The following is a 16824-nucleotide window of genomic DNA, read 5'->3' as shown; positions in this document are numbered from 1 at the left end:
GCTATTTAAGACACACACTGTCATCCCCTCTATTGTTAGACTGTTTCTACTCTTTAAAAATAAATTCAGATAAATGTGGAATGTCTGGGTTACAACATGCATTTCACTCATCATTCAGGGTATAATATCAAGAATTTTGCTTGCAAAAGAATATGCAAAAAACTAAAATCTATGACTAGATTGGATTGCATTACTTGATCTTGGAAAACCTCTGTCTCTAAGTTGAATACCAATGGCCATTAAAGAGCGCACTTTAACAACCCTATATGTTGACGGCTATCTTTTCTGATCTGTGAAACTTTCCATATCAGATCCCAAACGCAGGCAGATTGCGAGCTGCCTACATCGCTCGGCCCATCAATCCCACTGCAGCGCAGTCGGGACAATGGAAAACTCAAAGAGGATCGCGGAGTAACTTCTGTCCACCACAATGGTCGTTGTCAAGCCAGGGGACAATGCAGCTTTATGCTACGTCCCAAGCATTTCTCTTTCACTCTCTGAGCCACGCTTTGTCTTTTCTCACATTTCATCCAACAGCTGTCGCTTATCCAATCAATAGGTGAGAGGTATAAAAGTGCAAACAAGACTTTCATTACTCCACTGCCTTCATTGTATTGATACCAGTGGGCGCCGTGACTTTAGGGGGTGAGTCATGCCGGGTTCGCGGGTCTGTGGGGGGATGAGCGTGCCGGGGCAGGGAGGGAAGGAGCTCCTCTTTGAGGATGGCGGTGGTGTCATCGCTCTTGTCCTCAGGGACCTTTTCTCAGCCAGGGATGCTCAAACACACGCACTAAAACAAACACAAGGAAACACACAGTGTGTACCCACACACACACACACACACACACACACACACACACACACACACACACACACACACACACACACACACACACACACACACACACACACACACACACTCAGAGCCAGAGGGCACGAATAACGTTGTCGTAAATTGTGTGCAAGCAGGACTCCTCTCTTCCAACGCTGCGATTTTAAGGAATCGCACACACACACACACACACACACACACACTCACACTCACACTCACACTCACACTCACACTCACACTCACACTCACACTCTCACACACACACACACACACACACACACACACACACAAACACACACTCAGAGCCAGAGGGCACGAATAACGTTGTCGTAAATTGTGTGCAAGCAGGACTCCTCTCTTCCAACGCTGCGATTTTAAGGATTAGTCCAGAGTCCCTGGTGTCACTGCTGGTGAATGAACCGCACATCCTGGGAGTTTAGGCCGAGTGTGAAGCGCTGCCGGGTGACAACACTATTACAATTCCCCCTTGACTGATTCTAAGATATCTGCACCGTTGACACGGAGGATAAAGGATTTGTTCTGCCGCACAGTTCAATAACAACCCTAACGCTTCCCCAGGGCCCAACAACAAACAAATATTTTAGAGCAAATGTCACAGACGCACGCACATTTACACACATACGCATACACACACGCGCGCACACACACACACACACACACACACAAACAGACGTATGCACACACGATGCATGTCGAGTGTAGAAGGCTCAGTAGGAGAATAGTATGTTTGGCAGCCATGTACACCCACACATGCTTGCATACACACACACCCACACATGCTTGCATACACACACACACACACACACACACACACACACACACACACACACACACACACACACACACACACACACACACACACACACACACACACACACACAAGCACCGCACACTCAATAAAATCCCATGTACACACACACACACACACACACTCACGCACACAAACAAACACACAGGCTATTACACAGACATGGACTTGCCAGATGGTCAAGACGAGATGACGTCATTGCTATCTATTTCAAGGCTTTACAAAATGATATACACAAACATAGTTGGACCAGGCTTTTTTTTGGGGGCAGGGCTTGCGATAAGGGTTTATTTATGAGTTAAATGTTCTTGTGCCCAGTGTCTGTCAGTGATTGAAAAAAATAAAACGCAAGACGGACTTACAGAGGGCAAGAGAGGACAGATGTAGAAGAGAACGAGGGTGGAAAGGAGTGAAAGAGGCGAGAAATCGAAACAATGAGGTCAAACCAGTGAACGCTAGGGCACTGAGAGACGTTGCCGCTAACAATCAGATCTTTCAAGACGGGAGAGAAGAGCTAGTGGCCAGAGGCCGGAGGCAGTACCAGCGAGTGTTAGCCTCAGCCACAGAGACAAATGACTGGGCCAACACACTTGGCTACATGGCTGCCAAACATACTGTTCTCCCACTGAGCCTCATACACTCGACATGCATCGTTAAGACATGCACTTTAACGCACGTGCGCGCACATACACACACGCGCGCGCGCATGGACACCGACTGCGCAAATCAATGTGACATCTCACACTTATTGTGCTGTTATGTGCAAAACACAAATATAGCAATGCCAAAACCAGTTGACTGAAGCTACTCTCACATTAAATTTGTGTTGATCAATGTTAGCGGTTTCTAAACCGATGACCCTGTGTGTCAGGATCACCAGGCCTGTGGTGGGGTTGTCATGACAACCAGTCACTCCATCACATTAACCAACGGAGGGAGCCACCTCAACGCCAGGATAGATTCATTCAACCCGTACGAAGCAGTTGCAGCAATTGGTGAAAAACAAAAAACAAAAACACAGCATACCTTCAGTCATCCAAACTACATATTGGCCTTTTTGCGAGCCTAGGAAACCCAGCCCTACACATCCATACAGCGCGACTCTAACTTTGCCTGGAGATGGAGAGGTCTTCTGGTACGAATTATATAGGAGTTCCTTTTAATTATCAATTATGAAATGAAAGGATACGTAGGGGGGAATTTGATTCATAAAGATCCCTCTGCTTTGATTCTGGAATCTGACCTTTGAGCCTTCAGGCCTCACAATAAAATTAGTAATGAGCAGACAGGCATAGTGGCCTTTCCCGCTCTCTCCAGCCCCGTCTCTCTCTCTCTCTCTCTCTCTCTCTCTAGCACTGGCTCTCTCTCTCCAGCCCTATCTCTCTCTCTCACCAGCCCTATCGCTCTCTCACCAGCCCTATCGCTCTCTCTCCAGCCCTATCGCTCTCTCTCTCCAGCCCCGTCTCTCTCTCTCTCTCTTTCTCTAGCACTGGCTCTCTCTCTCCAGCCCCGTCTCTCTCTCTCCAGCCCTATCTCTCTCTACAGCCCTATCTCTCTCTCTCTCCAGCCCTATCTCTCTCTACAGCCCTATCTCTCTCTCTCACCAGCCCTATCTCTCTCTCTAGCCCCGTCTCTCTCTCTCCAGCCTTATCTCTCTCCACCCCTACCTCTCTCTCTCCAGCCTTGTCTCTCTCTCCAGCCTTGTCTCTCTCTCCAGCCCTAGCTCTCTCTCCAGCCCTAGCTCTCTCTCCAGCCCTATCTCTCTCTCTCTAGCCTTATCTCTCTCTCTCTAGCCTTATCTCTCTCTCTCTAGCCTTATCTCTCTCTCTCTAGCCTTATCTCTCTCTCTCTAGCCTTTTCCGTCTCTCTCTAGCCCTATCTCTTTCTCTCCAGCCCTATCTCTCTTTCTCTCGCCTAATCTCTCTCTCTCTCCAGCCCCATCTCTCTCTCTCCCGCCCTATCCAGTCCTCTCGAGACCTAGCCCTCTCTCTCGCCCTATACCTCTTCCTAAAGCCCTATCTCTCTCTCTCTCTCTCTCTCTCTCTCTCTCTCTCTCTCTCTCTCTCTCTCTCTCTCTCTCTCTCTCTCTCTCTCTCTCTCTCTCTCTCTCTCTCTCTCTCTCTCTCTCTCTCTCTCTCTCTCTCTCTCTCTCTCTCTCTCTCCAACCACTACAAACAAAATGAGTAGCCAGGAGATCCCCAAAATGCAATTAGAAAAACCTAGCCTCTTTAGACCCAAGTAAGGAACATAATTATTATTATCTGGTTCTTCCCATTCATTGGAGAATAGGCCGGTTTGTGAGCTACACTCGTGGGCCTATGGAGTGATAGAGACTATAATGCAGAATGACACATGCCTATTTAAAAGACAGAGGGCGACCGGAAGAATAATCTAAGGTGAGGCTGCTGACGCCAGACTACAAATGGGGCAGAGTAGTAGCACGCTACATAACCAATGTTTTGCATAAGAATGGAGTGACCTACCATAATAGAGCTTTGGTGACCTGTTACGATTCATCAATTCACTAAAAGACTCTTTCTGGGCTCAGGTGGGTTGGGGAGCGATAGGGGCAGGGAGGGGGGGGGTCTTTTTTAAAAAACAACGACTACAACAGCAACCCAACTCATTAGGGAGAAAGCACATCTCGAGCCGAGTGATGGGCGGAAGCTGCGGAAAAGCTCATCTTATCCGTCTTTGTTTTGTGCCAACGTGGATGAGAGAAAAGCCGTCCAGGCGCACGATAGTGGGGGTGTTGGGGGGGGGGGGCTCACTCTCTCTCTCTCGCTCACCACTCGGTTCTCCCTGCTTTCCCATTTCTCTTGTTTGGCTCCACTAAGCCTTAAAAAAAAGCTACAAAAGAACACATTCCCTGAAAACTAAATGAAAAACAAAAATCCAGTGTATCCTTCCAACGCACTATGTCTGTGTGCGCTTGGACTGGTTTTGTCTCCCACTCGTCACCACCTGGGACATTGTCACAGCCATGACCCCCCCCGGGGCCAAGGTGGTACGAGCACGCAGGCTCGCGGGCGGGCCGGGTATAGGGGCTGGGGGGGGGGAGGAGGGCTTATTGTGCTGAGAGCGGAGGCCTGGGTAATGGAACCGTAATGGGCTTTTAACGGCCACGGCCACACTGTTTGCCCTTCCTCTGGGGAAAGTAGTGCAAACAGGAAGTGCAGCAGGAGACGTCCAGCGTCACTTGGAGTGACCCGGCTGAGTCACGGTACTGCGCTGATGACAACTCAAACAGAGCGGGGCCTCGGCAAAGCACCACTAACGGGGCGCTCATAAACCACTCAGGACACGAAGAGTCCTCTTTGTTTTCCCCTTAAACATTGGTAGAGTTAATCCAATGGCGGCGAATGATTGCAGCCTGGTCGCACAGATTGCAATCGGCTCCGAATCCGACGTTCCCCTTTATCTTGGATGACAAACTGATAAGACGGCAGTATTTTTTACACACTCACAGAGAAAGCAGCGCTCTTGAAGCAAACAGGCGAGTTAAACATTAAGCGCAGTGTGTTCACGCGGCGTGGGGCTACTCAAACTTTGGGCGTCGTGTTGATGATGTGTTTTTTTCTGAACATTAACCGTCCCCGTGACATTCGCTTGAACACCATAATATATATTTTTTTATGTTCTGAAACCTCGTTATAGCCACCCTTAATTTGCATAAAGTGGGCACTTAGAAAAATCTCAGGAGTCAGGGCCACTTTATCTCCAAGTGGTTACCATTTATATAATCATATAATGGAGCTAAACATCCATATTTTTGCTCCTCGCTAAGGACATGAGGCAGAGCTATTAAACGAGCTAGCTTCAAGGAGGTTTGCACCAAGAGTCTTTAGAAGATTTAGCCAATGAGAGCTTTTGGTTCTGCCTAAGTCTGAATCAATCAACTTCCAGGAGCCAATACGAGTCATAACACTTCAGCCATGCGGTTTGGAATGTCAACTCATGTTGGTTAGTAGTCCCCTGGGCTTACTGTAGAGTAGCGGGGGGTTCATATCAATGATGTTGTCTCCCTCGAAAACACTAATGAAGACACATGGTTCTGCTGGAAGTTGTTTTGCCTCACACTAGCCCACTTTACTAGCTTCCCTTGATGCGGTAGGTATGTCAACCGCAATCATTGACATCTCAAGGAATGCATATTCAACAGTTCAGTTGAACAGTGTAATATGCATTCTCTGAGTGCTTGCTTGTGATTCTTGAGGAGCTTTCAACAAGGGTTTTCTTAATTAAACAAAAGGGCATTGAACTAGCAAATAGACACGCTTCAAACGATACACAATTACATGCATAGACTAAAAACATGTATACTTTTGAAAATCCTGTCTCCAGACAGGTCGAAACGCTTTCATTGTGTTATTCTTGTGGTTTATGACAAAGATCTCCATTTTAAAGAGTATGCCTTTGGCATACTCTTTAAGAGTTCCTTTACCATGGCTGCGTAGTGGATTCTCAGTAGGCATCCAACTCCTAGCTCTTTCATTTGCATTCGATTGTGCCCTCATCTGCCGAGTGGAAGTACTACAAAGGCGCTTTCTGATTTTGCCGTCTCTTCATAGTAATAGAAATGAGGACGAAAAGGGTTCAAATGGGGAAGTGAAGCTGGGATAGGGTCCTGGATCTGCCTCGCACCACTCGATACCTATATGGCTTTCAACCTTAAAAGGGATGTCACTGCATGGGACCTGCTTTGAAGGGAACTGTAGCTTTAGGGTAAAACCTGCGCTAGGTTTTACCTTTCACTTTGTTGAGGCATGGCAAGGCAACGGGCGGTACAGCAGAGCTAGGTTGAATCAGTGTTGGCACAGGTAGACATTAAACCATTAGAGTCATATCCAAGCAATCAGGTAAAGAAAAAAGGGTATTTATTCATTTGATCATTAACGCTCCGAAATGTGCACGCTTCAACTACTCCTTTCTCACCAAACACTTCGTCTTGCGAGTCTGTTTCCACGATTGCTGGTTCTTCAGCTGCCGCCTCCTTCTGGTTGGCTTCGGGCTGGGGCGACGGAGCCTTTAAAGGAACACACGCAGAAAAACAGACAATCTGATTAAGGTTGTCATGAGGTGTCATGGCAACAGAGCAAAGGAAGCGTCGGAAGTTGAAAAAAGGGTAGAGTGGGTGGGGAGACAAAGAGAGAGCAGAGCCCTTTAATTCAGCTTAAAGAACTACCATCGCTTTTTTCAGATGCTTGTTCAATGCATCTCAGTCTCACTTTTTATTGCCATTCACAACGTATTTCCTGGTTCTGTTTCCGTATTCATGACTCGTTAGACCTGTGCCTAGTGGCACGCACAAAGACACACACACAGACACACAGGCACACAGACACAGGCACACACAGACACAGACACACACACACACACACACACACACACACACACACACACACACACACACACACACACACACACACACACACACACACACACACACACACACACACACACACACACACACACACACACACAAGCCCTCACTTTATGTGTGGATAGAAAATTGCCTCAAAAAGCCTATTTCCAGGATCTATGCTGCCGTGACAAAGCTTGCTTCCAGGATATGAGCTGCTGGGGATTGTGGTGTGTGCATGTGTGTTTCTGTGTGTATGCGTGTGTGTGTGTGTGTGTGTGTGTGTGTGTGTGTGTGTGTGTGTGTGTGTGTGTGTGTGTGTGTGTGTGTGTTAAAGGCAGCTCAGCAGGACAGGACTTTCAAGAGACGGGTATTACAAGCAGGTACGATTTTTTCCAATGCACTATGTTAATGTGTACGGTGCCGATGTTTCGGAATACAATCAATAATCAATTTCCCAAAAAAAAAAAAAAGTCTGCCATTTTTACTAATGCACTGTCGTAGTTAGAAACAGGATTCAGGAAAGTTGGTGAAGACCAGAATTAAAAGGCATTGGGCTGAACTGCGGATTACCTTCACCTCTCCGACAATTGAGGCGACAAGTGGGTGTCTCCCACACAGAATGCAACACAGATCTGAATGCTAATTTCCGTCCAAATTGCCATTCAGCTTGATACCTTCAAATAGTTCCCTGACAATAAGGTAACCATTTGCCCTTCCCTGATTTCCCCTATTTTTCCTTTTCTGGAAATTAGTCATTTGCTGTGCAATGAATCTTGAACAGGTTCCAGACAATTTCAGAGAAACTGAAGTATTTAAAGATCTACTGAGACAGGCCTTAATTTAGGATAATTTGTTTTTCTCTTTAACACTGCCATATTTATGATTAATAATGAAACACTGATCAGAACCCATAATTTATTGCTCTGCTCAGGCTGTAAATAGAATATTGATTGAGTTAATTGCATTATGAAATTGTCAGAAAAACAAACAACCCCCAAACAAGCTCTATCTAAGGATAGAGAGTGTCAAGTCTGAACACTGATTGGAAACGGATGGGCTCAGATTGTTTTTCAGTTTGAATTATCGTGGAAGAAACAAGCATTTTCAAACCGATGTTCGCTGCAAAATAAGAAATCACTTTTGCTACAAGCTGCTGGTTGCTGTGATACAGCAATTTGACATGCAGCCCTAGGCTTAAACTTACCATTTGAAACCAAGGATCCCACTGACAAAAGCTTTTATCTAGGATCATAGCATTGCCTCTTAACTCTTAGTTTAAAGACCATCATCAATCTTTTTCCTAGCAATTCCATAACAATCCCATTATGACTGTTGCCATCAAATGATGTTATTGGACCGTGGTTCTCTAGAGCCTCGAGAAACCACTCTTTTTTTTTTTAATAAACACTTGTATGTATGTTTAATAAGTTTGGTCTGCGGAGTTGATGCAATGACCTTGAGTGTCTTTTAAGCTCTCCTGCGGTAATAAATGCATTAAAGCTACCGTTAGATCACCAGAAGAACATTCAACTGACTATGATTCACTTCAGGCTATGTCAGCCCTCCAAGTGCTTCTTCAAAGCACAGGGCCCCTGAAATGCTTACGTCCACATCCTATTTCCATTAGCTCTCAAAAGAATCACAATAAAAAATACTTTAATCTGTTCTGCTGGAACCTTCCACCTGAAAAGTTCTGAGTGTGATCCTTGTGTGCAGAATCACCAGATTCAGATTCAGATTCAGATTCAGCTTTATTGGCCAGGTTTGAATAACAAACAAGGAATTTGACTTTGGTTAACCCTTTAACCTATCTGTAGGCAAGATGTGCTTAACCCAACCCTTTCCCCTCTGCCCTGTCTGTATTCAAGTCACTCTGGATGAAAGCGGCTCCTGAATGGATTCATAATAATAATAATAATAATAATAATAATGATACTAGCACTGTTCCACCTGGAGGTCTCTAAGTCCTGTTGGCTCAGTCTCCCTGAATCCCTTCCTCTTCTCTCCCCGTTTGGCTTCTGATGAAGGGTCAAGCGAGGGCTTTGATTCATACATCTTTCGTGGCTTGACTGATTGGAGGCTGTGGGCAAGTTCAGAGTAAACTGAACTCCTCTCTGCCTTGGAGACAGCTACCCTGCCCTTGTGATAGACCTTAGAGAATACATATTCATGCTTCTCCCATCAGGCATGATCTGTTCAGGCTTAATCTCGCCTTTCTGGAAAGAGTGCTACTTGTGATAGCACTCTCAAATGGTCTCTTATTCCTCTAGAATATACGAGGGTGACATGCATCCCCCGTTTCTGGTATATGGCTGAAGGGATGGGGGTAAATGTGACTACCCTTGGGCAATGGTAGATGGATGCAATGCACATGGGTCTCTATGGGGGTTAATATAGAATGAGGCAAGAAGTACTGACCTCGCCAGTGGAAGATAACGTCTTCCCATCAGTTGTATTTCAACATTCCAAAAAGGTTTATTTCTGTTCAAGATGTCTGACGCACGAGTAAGCAACTAAAAAATATTTGAGGGTGAATTACAAATTGGTTCAGAAATCCCATTTAAAATACTTGATTCCCTTCATTACGATAATCAACTAAAAATAGTGGTTGTGCAATAACCAGGAAATGCTGAAGCTGCCTTTGGCTATTTTGTCATAAACAAGTAATTAAGTAATAATTAAGTTGTTACTCTGAAGCTACCAAAGAGTGACAGACGCGCACGCGGCACGCGTGCACGCACGCACACACGGCACGCGTGCACGCACGCACACACACTCACACGCACACACACATTGCAGTATATCAGTGGTACAATGGGGATTCTGTGCGCCTGCTGCTGGTTTCCTAAGCCTGAAGCTCCCTCCTCTGGAGATTACTGTGTTCTAGGGAGACATTTGCAGCTCTACACAAATCATTTCACATTAACACATGACTGCCTGACTCACAAGTTAGCGACAAGTAAAGAGTCGAAGCTACCACTTTTAAAACCTACATTTAACTTCAAGCATAAACTTTATACATATTTTTAGAATGTAATGAATAAATTGCACTGTTCCATGGAGTCCTGCTAGTCAGCGGGCTTTGAAAAACACACATTTGAGTAAAATAGAGCATCTTTGTGTGACATTGAGAGTCTGGCTAACGTGATATCACCTCCTTCCAAAGTAATAAGGTGGAGGAGCATCACAACCCCAACAGCCCCACCGTCCCTGTTTGGCTATAACCATAGCAACTGGCTCCCTTGCCATCCCTTTTATTATCTTAACCAAATGCAATTGACTTTGGTTAGGGTGATAAAGTAGATGAAGACTCAGAATATCGAAAAGCTAACACAAAGGAGAATTGAAAACCCACGGACGATAAGGAATATGCATAATATAAAGCGATGAGGCGTATTCATTAAAAAAGCTGTGTAGAAACGGGGGTATAAATATTCACCAGCGATTCACTTCTAGTCACGATATTGGGTTCACTATTTGCTACAATTTTTTACAACATGTTTTTTTTTTTTTTTTTTGAGGCATAAGATCATCATAGCTAGTTCTTTCAGGACACTCTACTCATTTTACTCATCTGACAGCTAGCGTGGTCCAAACAAACACACTGATAGGCCGGCAATTTAAGACCTTCCATCTTACACACACACACAAACACACTCTGCAAAGTTAAGTGTGCCGAGCTGAATTTCATTTTTGCTTTGGTTCTGCTCTGTATTGCATTTAACCTACACAATGGCTTGAGATAGATAATATACCCTTTGGGGGATTGTATAGTGCTCCCTTTGGTCAAATGTCGATATGCTGGTGGTATTCTGTGTCTGACTTTCTGTACATGTATGTCATGCTTTAAATCCTAAAAGAGGGAGCACCAGAAATGAGTGGAACCATACCACCAAATTAAAGTGTGTGGGACCATTTAAAGTAATAAATGGTCAACTCTATGACATGAGTGATTCCTGATAGAACAAAGCAAAACGAACCAAACCTAGTCACTGTTACAAATGGTCTGTACTTCTTTCAGAGAGTCGTTAGGCCAGAGGCATGAAAAAAGAGTTGATGATGAGAAGGGAGAAGCCAGGAAAAGTTTTTGGTAAGGGAGAGGACGGGGGAATTGAGAAGAGTAGAAAAGTTAGCCCAAAGTTTAAAGCTTGGGTAGCAATTTAGAGAAATCACAGTGAGCTAGATATTGAAAGTATGATACATCCAAAAATATTGCACACTCCCTTCAGGCCTCCTTCCAAAGCCACTCCCACAAAACATGTGACTAGCTCAATAGCTGTTGCAATAAGTCTGCCTAGCCCTGTGGAAGAATTTGGTCACGCGCAATGAGTGGCCACAGGTAGCCAGGTAGGAAGGCAGGCAGACAGATAGACAGGTATGTAGGTAGACAGACAGGTAGCAAGGTAGGTAGGTAGGCAGACAGGTAGACTATTCAATCATTTAATTCAGGCCGGATAAAATATTTGACTGAGATTATTACAGATTTACGACCGCCACAGATACCATTATGTTCTTCTCAAAGAAATGGTCCACCCTATCTTTGAGTGGTGAACATAAATCACTACATGTCACACTACTATTGTTGCTGACGTAAGCAGCGGTTTATCCAGGGATATGGAAAATAATTATTACAAGATAACTAACGCTTCATGATCCAACGAGAGATCTGAATACTTGAATGCGCCATTGCACCGCAACGGCAATCTACTTAATAATTTATTTCTAAGTACTTGAACCATGGATTCTAATCACACACAATATTGTTGGAAATGCAACGTATTGTATGCAACCATAGTTTGATTGACGCAACACACGGCAAGAAAATGGTGACGTTGCCGTCCACGTCTTTCTCCTAGCGGCGGTCAGCTTTGCTGTCGTCCTTCTTAGTTTACGTCATCCATTCATCTCCTTCTGTCAACGCACCTGCTGGCAATCTACTTCATCAGCATGCATTATATACACCCCGGGTTTCCTGTCACACACACCGCTATATCGTTTTTGAGACTTCACCGGTCACTATTTGACTCTATGGAGTAATTATTGTGATAGGTTATTCTGCTGTTCCGGCGTTCGTGCGAGACGCCATTCTCCCTGTATTAAGTCTGACGGTCAGCCCGTTAACGAACGCTGGCCTGTCTGACTACCGGCCCCCCGTTGAAGCCCTGCATATCCAGCAATCAGCCCGTTGCCCCCCTCCACTTTGTCCCTGCCTGGCTTGCCGATATATATGCTCTTTGCTGCCCACGGACCGGTAAACAATTGTATTATTTCAACTAAGTGTCGGTTTTCTGTCCTTTCGCTCCTAGAAATGTAACAACAATGGTGAGTGAAAAGCTAGTGATTGATTCGAGCCAAGTTAAAACGTACGTGTGCTGGGGAACTTCATTGTGCACTATTTTGCTTGAGTAATGCAATAACGACCTCCACGACATCAGGACTTTTCATGATATGCGTTGAGACAGCTTGGCATCCCAATGACTCATGTCACGCTGCATCGTTTCACCACTCACAGAGCCAGGACAAAGTAGGATTACCAAAGCTATCCATGTAAAAATGTAGTGCTAGATATCGTTTCCCGAAAACCAGCGGCACCTTCACGCTTCTCAAATGAGTCCACTTTTCTTTGCCCTGCTCCCCGCTCTTAAGAGTGTGCCTCACAGGCTCAGGAAACAAATCAGTGGTTTGTGCCTGGGCTGTCCGCCTCCCTACAGGTCTGGTCGGCCCTGTCCCTCCCCTGCAGCCGGCTAACACAATAGCCCAAAGCCCATTAAAGGGACTGGGCAGGCAGTCGGTTAGCAACAGGCTAGGCCAAAATGGCCCATCCTACACAAATTACACTGCTCCGACAGTTGAGAGTGCTTCTGGGACCATCCGTGTACCCCCGCCTCTGCTGTCTTTGCTGTGGTGACTCCTGTCCTCTATCATCTACCCCCCCACCCCCGCGCCCCACACACAGAAACACCCTTTTCCAGGCCTTTGAGAGGCCTGTTGTTCGTTCTGAAGCTTATTGCGTATTCTCCCTTCATCCATCCTCCCTTTCTCTTTCCCCTCCTCTTCCTTACCCACTCTCCCCCCAAAATGTGATTCCAGCCAAGCCTGAATTATCACAGCTTAGACCAATTTTGTAGCTGCTGCATTTTATCAAAGCAGTGACAAAAGGAACTTAGGAAAAGGGGCTGAGGTTAATTACCTGATGTCATTAAATGGCATTACTGCCCCTGTTTAAAACCTATCCCCTGCCCAGACTCCGCACACAGGAACAATGGGTTGGGCGGCAATTTATGGATGAAAAATAAGAAACCAATCTCTGAAGCGTCTCTGTGGCATACAATTACCACCCCATTAGAGTCAGCGGTTCTGTCAAGTTGTAGTAACGGGGAGGAAGAGGCCACAGACTTCTTTCCGTCATTAAATTGGCTATTGTTAGCTGCAAAACAGGATTGTTCAGTGAAAAAAAAATTATATATAATCTTTAACAAAGGTAGATTTTCGAGGCACACTTGAGCTTGGATGTGTGCAAATGTGTGTACACACTTTGTGTGTACTTTTTTTTTTTGACGTCATTTCATCAAAGGGTTCGGATATTCTTTGATCTCTCAAGGGCTCAAACGCGCAATGTTTTCTGATGTCAGTAGCTGCACAGAATAGGTCATGTAGCAATGATAGTATGGTCACATAGCAATGAATGGACACTGAACTTCAGCTAATTCAAAATGCCTCCTTCCTTATGAAGCCCTGTTTTCCTACTTTCATGCCAGAGGGCTGTCTGCTGCGCTGTCAGCCCGCATACGTGGCCGACGATAGCGTAGAGCCTTGTTGCAAGAAATTTAAAGTAGTCACAAACAAACTTCTCACTGTCAAGTGTCAATTGGATTGGGATCTATCCAATCTATTCCTCTATCAGGAATAGATTGCCATTCTCCAAAAATGTAGCACATAATAACCAGGATCAATACGAATCAATGACTAGCATACTGGGAAGCTAAATAACAACATACTATTGTATGACAGATACACCACAAAAGATAGCTACGATTACCAAATTATGTTATAAAACTACTGAACCCCTGCACTTTTTTTTCCCCTTCAAAAGCAAGTGTAAATTCCATAAGTGATTAAAGATACAGCTCTTGGCATAAGGAAGAAGATACAATGGAAATATGGTTTTGATTTCCAGGAGCAGAGCTGCTTCTCCAGAAGTCTGCCAGGCCCACATTGGGCCACTGACCGTATCAACAACTATTACAATGCTTGACTGACCAGCGTTCTGCTCTGCCCTGGTTGGACATATACACTGGGATCCCTACCCTTCTATTGCAGCAGAGAAAATTCAAATTATTTGAGTGGTCACTTGGTCTTGCTTGGTGAATAAGACATATGATGATAGGGTTGTGGTAAAAAATTGGACGTTTTATTATTGTTAAGTTTTTTAAGGACAAAATTATTAATTTCCAACTAATTCCAGGCGGCTCTTACATAAAGGTATAGTCTGAAGAGAATTAAGAAATCCACTAACAAACCAACCAAAGAAATTAGTATGAGTGTTGGCTTTATCGCTATGACAGCAGTGTCTAATGAGCTGTGCTATGCTACTGATTGCATATGCAGTGGGAACAATAAGTTACTAATTCTGTGCAAAACATAATTACATTAAATGGAAATCCATTTGAAATGAATAAACCACAGTAAGTTCATTATTCGTCTTGCCTTTGGTATATTTTTAACCTACATTGTAGGATTCCAAAAACCATGCCTAGAATAAGTGAATTTAGGGAGTAATCAATGAACAAACTACTGTTTTCTTGTATGTCATCAGGGTCCAATTGAGCCCTTGACTTAAACAAGGAATTCTGCTGCTTATTTTGAATAACTCACTCTGTCAATTTTGGCCAGGTAATTATAATTAAACAGGAATGATGGGCCTCCTGCCAAAAGGGCGATAAAATATTATTATTATATAAATCATGGAGTACAAACCTTTCATATTAAGAAAGGAAAACATAAAAATGTGTTCAGTCAGTGCACTTAATGTACTTTTTAAAAAATCTCAATCGTTTTAATTCATACAAATTGGTCTTAGGAGTGAACAGAGTAAATGCTGGCAATTGACGAAAGACATATTGTGACTAAAATATCAAATAAAGAGATTCTGAAAGATAGATGCTTGGTCATTAAGGATAAAGAGCTTCCTTTTGCAGCTCACTGCAAAGGTAGATTTTGGAGTAGACAACCCTCTTCTGTTACAAAACATTGTTAAAATGCCTACATTTGTCTCCAGCTGGTACCGCACTTTTTTTTCATCCTGCAGGAATTGTTCTGTTTTGTTTTATGCATTGTTCTTAATTCAATATTTTTGGTAAGCACACACACTCAATTAATTCTTCACACTACTACGCCACCTATGTTTTACACACACACACACACACACACACACACACACACACACACACACACACACACACACACACACACACACACACACACACACACACACACACACACACACACACAATTAATTTATTCCCCTGCCTACCAGGTTGTGTTTTCATATACAATGTTTGATTTTGTTGTACTTGACTTTCCCTGAAACTTATATTCTATGTTAGGCATTATGATGTAGATTTGCATTGAAGCAAACCAATCCTTTTCAATTCCTGAGCTTTTAGGCATTTCATTGTAAGCCTCCAGTTCAGCCATCATGTGCATTTGCCACTCTGGCTACTTTCCTGAAAGCTCACTTGGCTGTAGTTTTCCATTTAGTGTTTCATTTATTTTGCACCAAACTTTGCTGTTACATTCTACTGCGACAATGACTTTACACAATTGGAAAGCACATAAGAGAGGTATGCATCTCTTCATGAATCATGCCACAACAATTGCTTTAGTATCTTGCCATTGGGCCTGGTGATTCAGTTTCAAGTATAAAAAAACGTACAAAAGATTATTTTCAAACCGAGCCATCTGTTCTACCATTTTCATTCGGGTTCTGCGCCCTTCACACTGAAGCAATGCAGGAATCTCAGAAATGACCATATCTTAAATATCCGTGGATCAATTGGATCAGCATTTTGTGCTTCTCCCTCCTTCCTACTGCGACGCAACTCTCAGTATATTGTTTCCTCAGACAATTCAAAACTCAAATATAGAATCATGCTAAATTATTTAGCACATGGCAAATGCTAATACAATTTTGGTGAAGGATGTGAGAATACTGCCGCCTATGGCAAAAAGTGCTAGAAATGAGTCCATAAAAATAAGCTTGAGCTATGACACATGATGTGGGTGGCTGAAAAACAAAAACACTAATTGCCATTCAACAAAATCTTCTGTTGGAAGCGGCCTTCAGAAAAAAATGTTGCTCTAATATTCAAACTTTGGCATACATCGAATATATTTAATCCTGAAGTGCCAGATGTTCCAGTAACTGTCATAACTAGAATAAACTCAATTACTACAATGACTTATACACTGTTTTACAGTCAAATTATTTGAACTGAACAGGATCACTTTGAGACAAAGAAACTTTGTTCCACATTCCGGTCCACAAGGGGTGATATTCCGATTGCACCAACCCATTTTGCTTGCTATGAAATGTGAGGCACACTGTACAGCCTTTTTGAGAAAAAAAAAAGAGCTGGGTGCTGAGCCTTTTTATTGTTGCAATAAAACCTACAACCATGGAATATACAACAATATCACACCTACGTCAATATTGCACTTTAGAATTCATAAATATTCATGCATGCAAAGCAAGTGCTAACATGCCATGTACACGATAGGAAGCATTCCCATGCAAAT

General features: G+C 43.8%; 1 protein-coding gene across 1 annotated transcript in view; it reads right to left on the bottom strand.

Annotated features, from left to right (window-relative positions):
* The window catches only part of LOC132467673 (myelin basic protein-like), a 32713-nt gene that overhangs the window by 6128 nt on the left and 9761 nt on the right, over window positions 1-16824 (bottom strand). Inside the window, exon 3 of the mRNA XM_060065143.1 lies at window positions 6597-6687. Within this exon, the coding sequence (XP_059921126.1) occupies window positions 6597-6687 (91 nt within the window). The remainder of the gene's footprint in view (window positions 1-6596; window positions 6688-16824) is intronic.

This window comes from Gadus macrocephalus, chromosome 11, assembly GCF_031168955.1.
Source record: "Gadus macrocephalus chromosome 11, ASM3116895v1".
Lineage (NCBI taxonomy): Eukaryota > Metazoa > Chordata > Actinopteri > Gadiformes > Gadidae > Gadus > Gadus macrocephalus.
The sequence above is the reverse complement of the archived record's forward strand: the minus strand, read 5'-3'. Positions and strand labels throughout refer to the sequence as shown.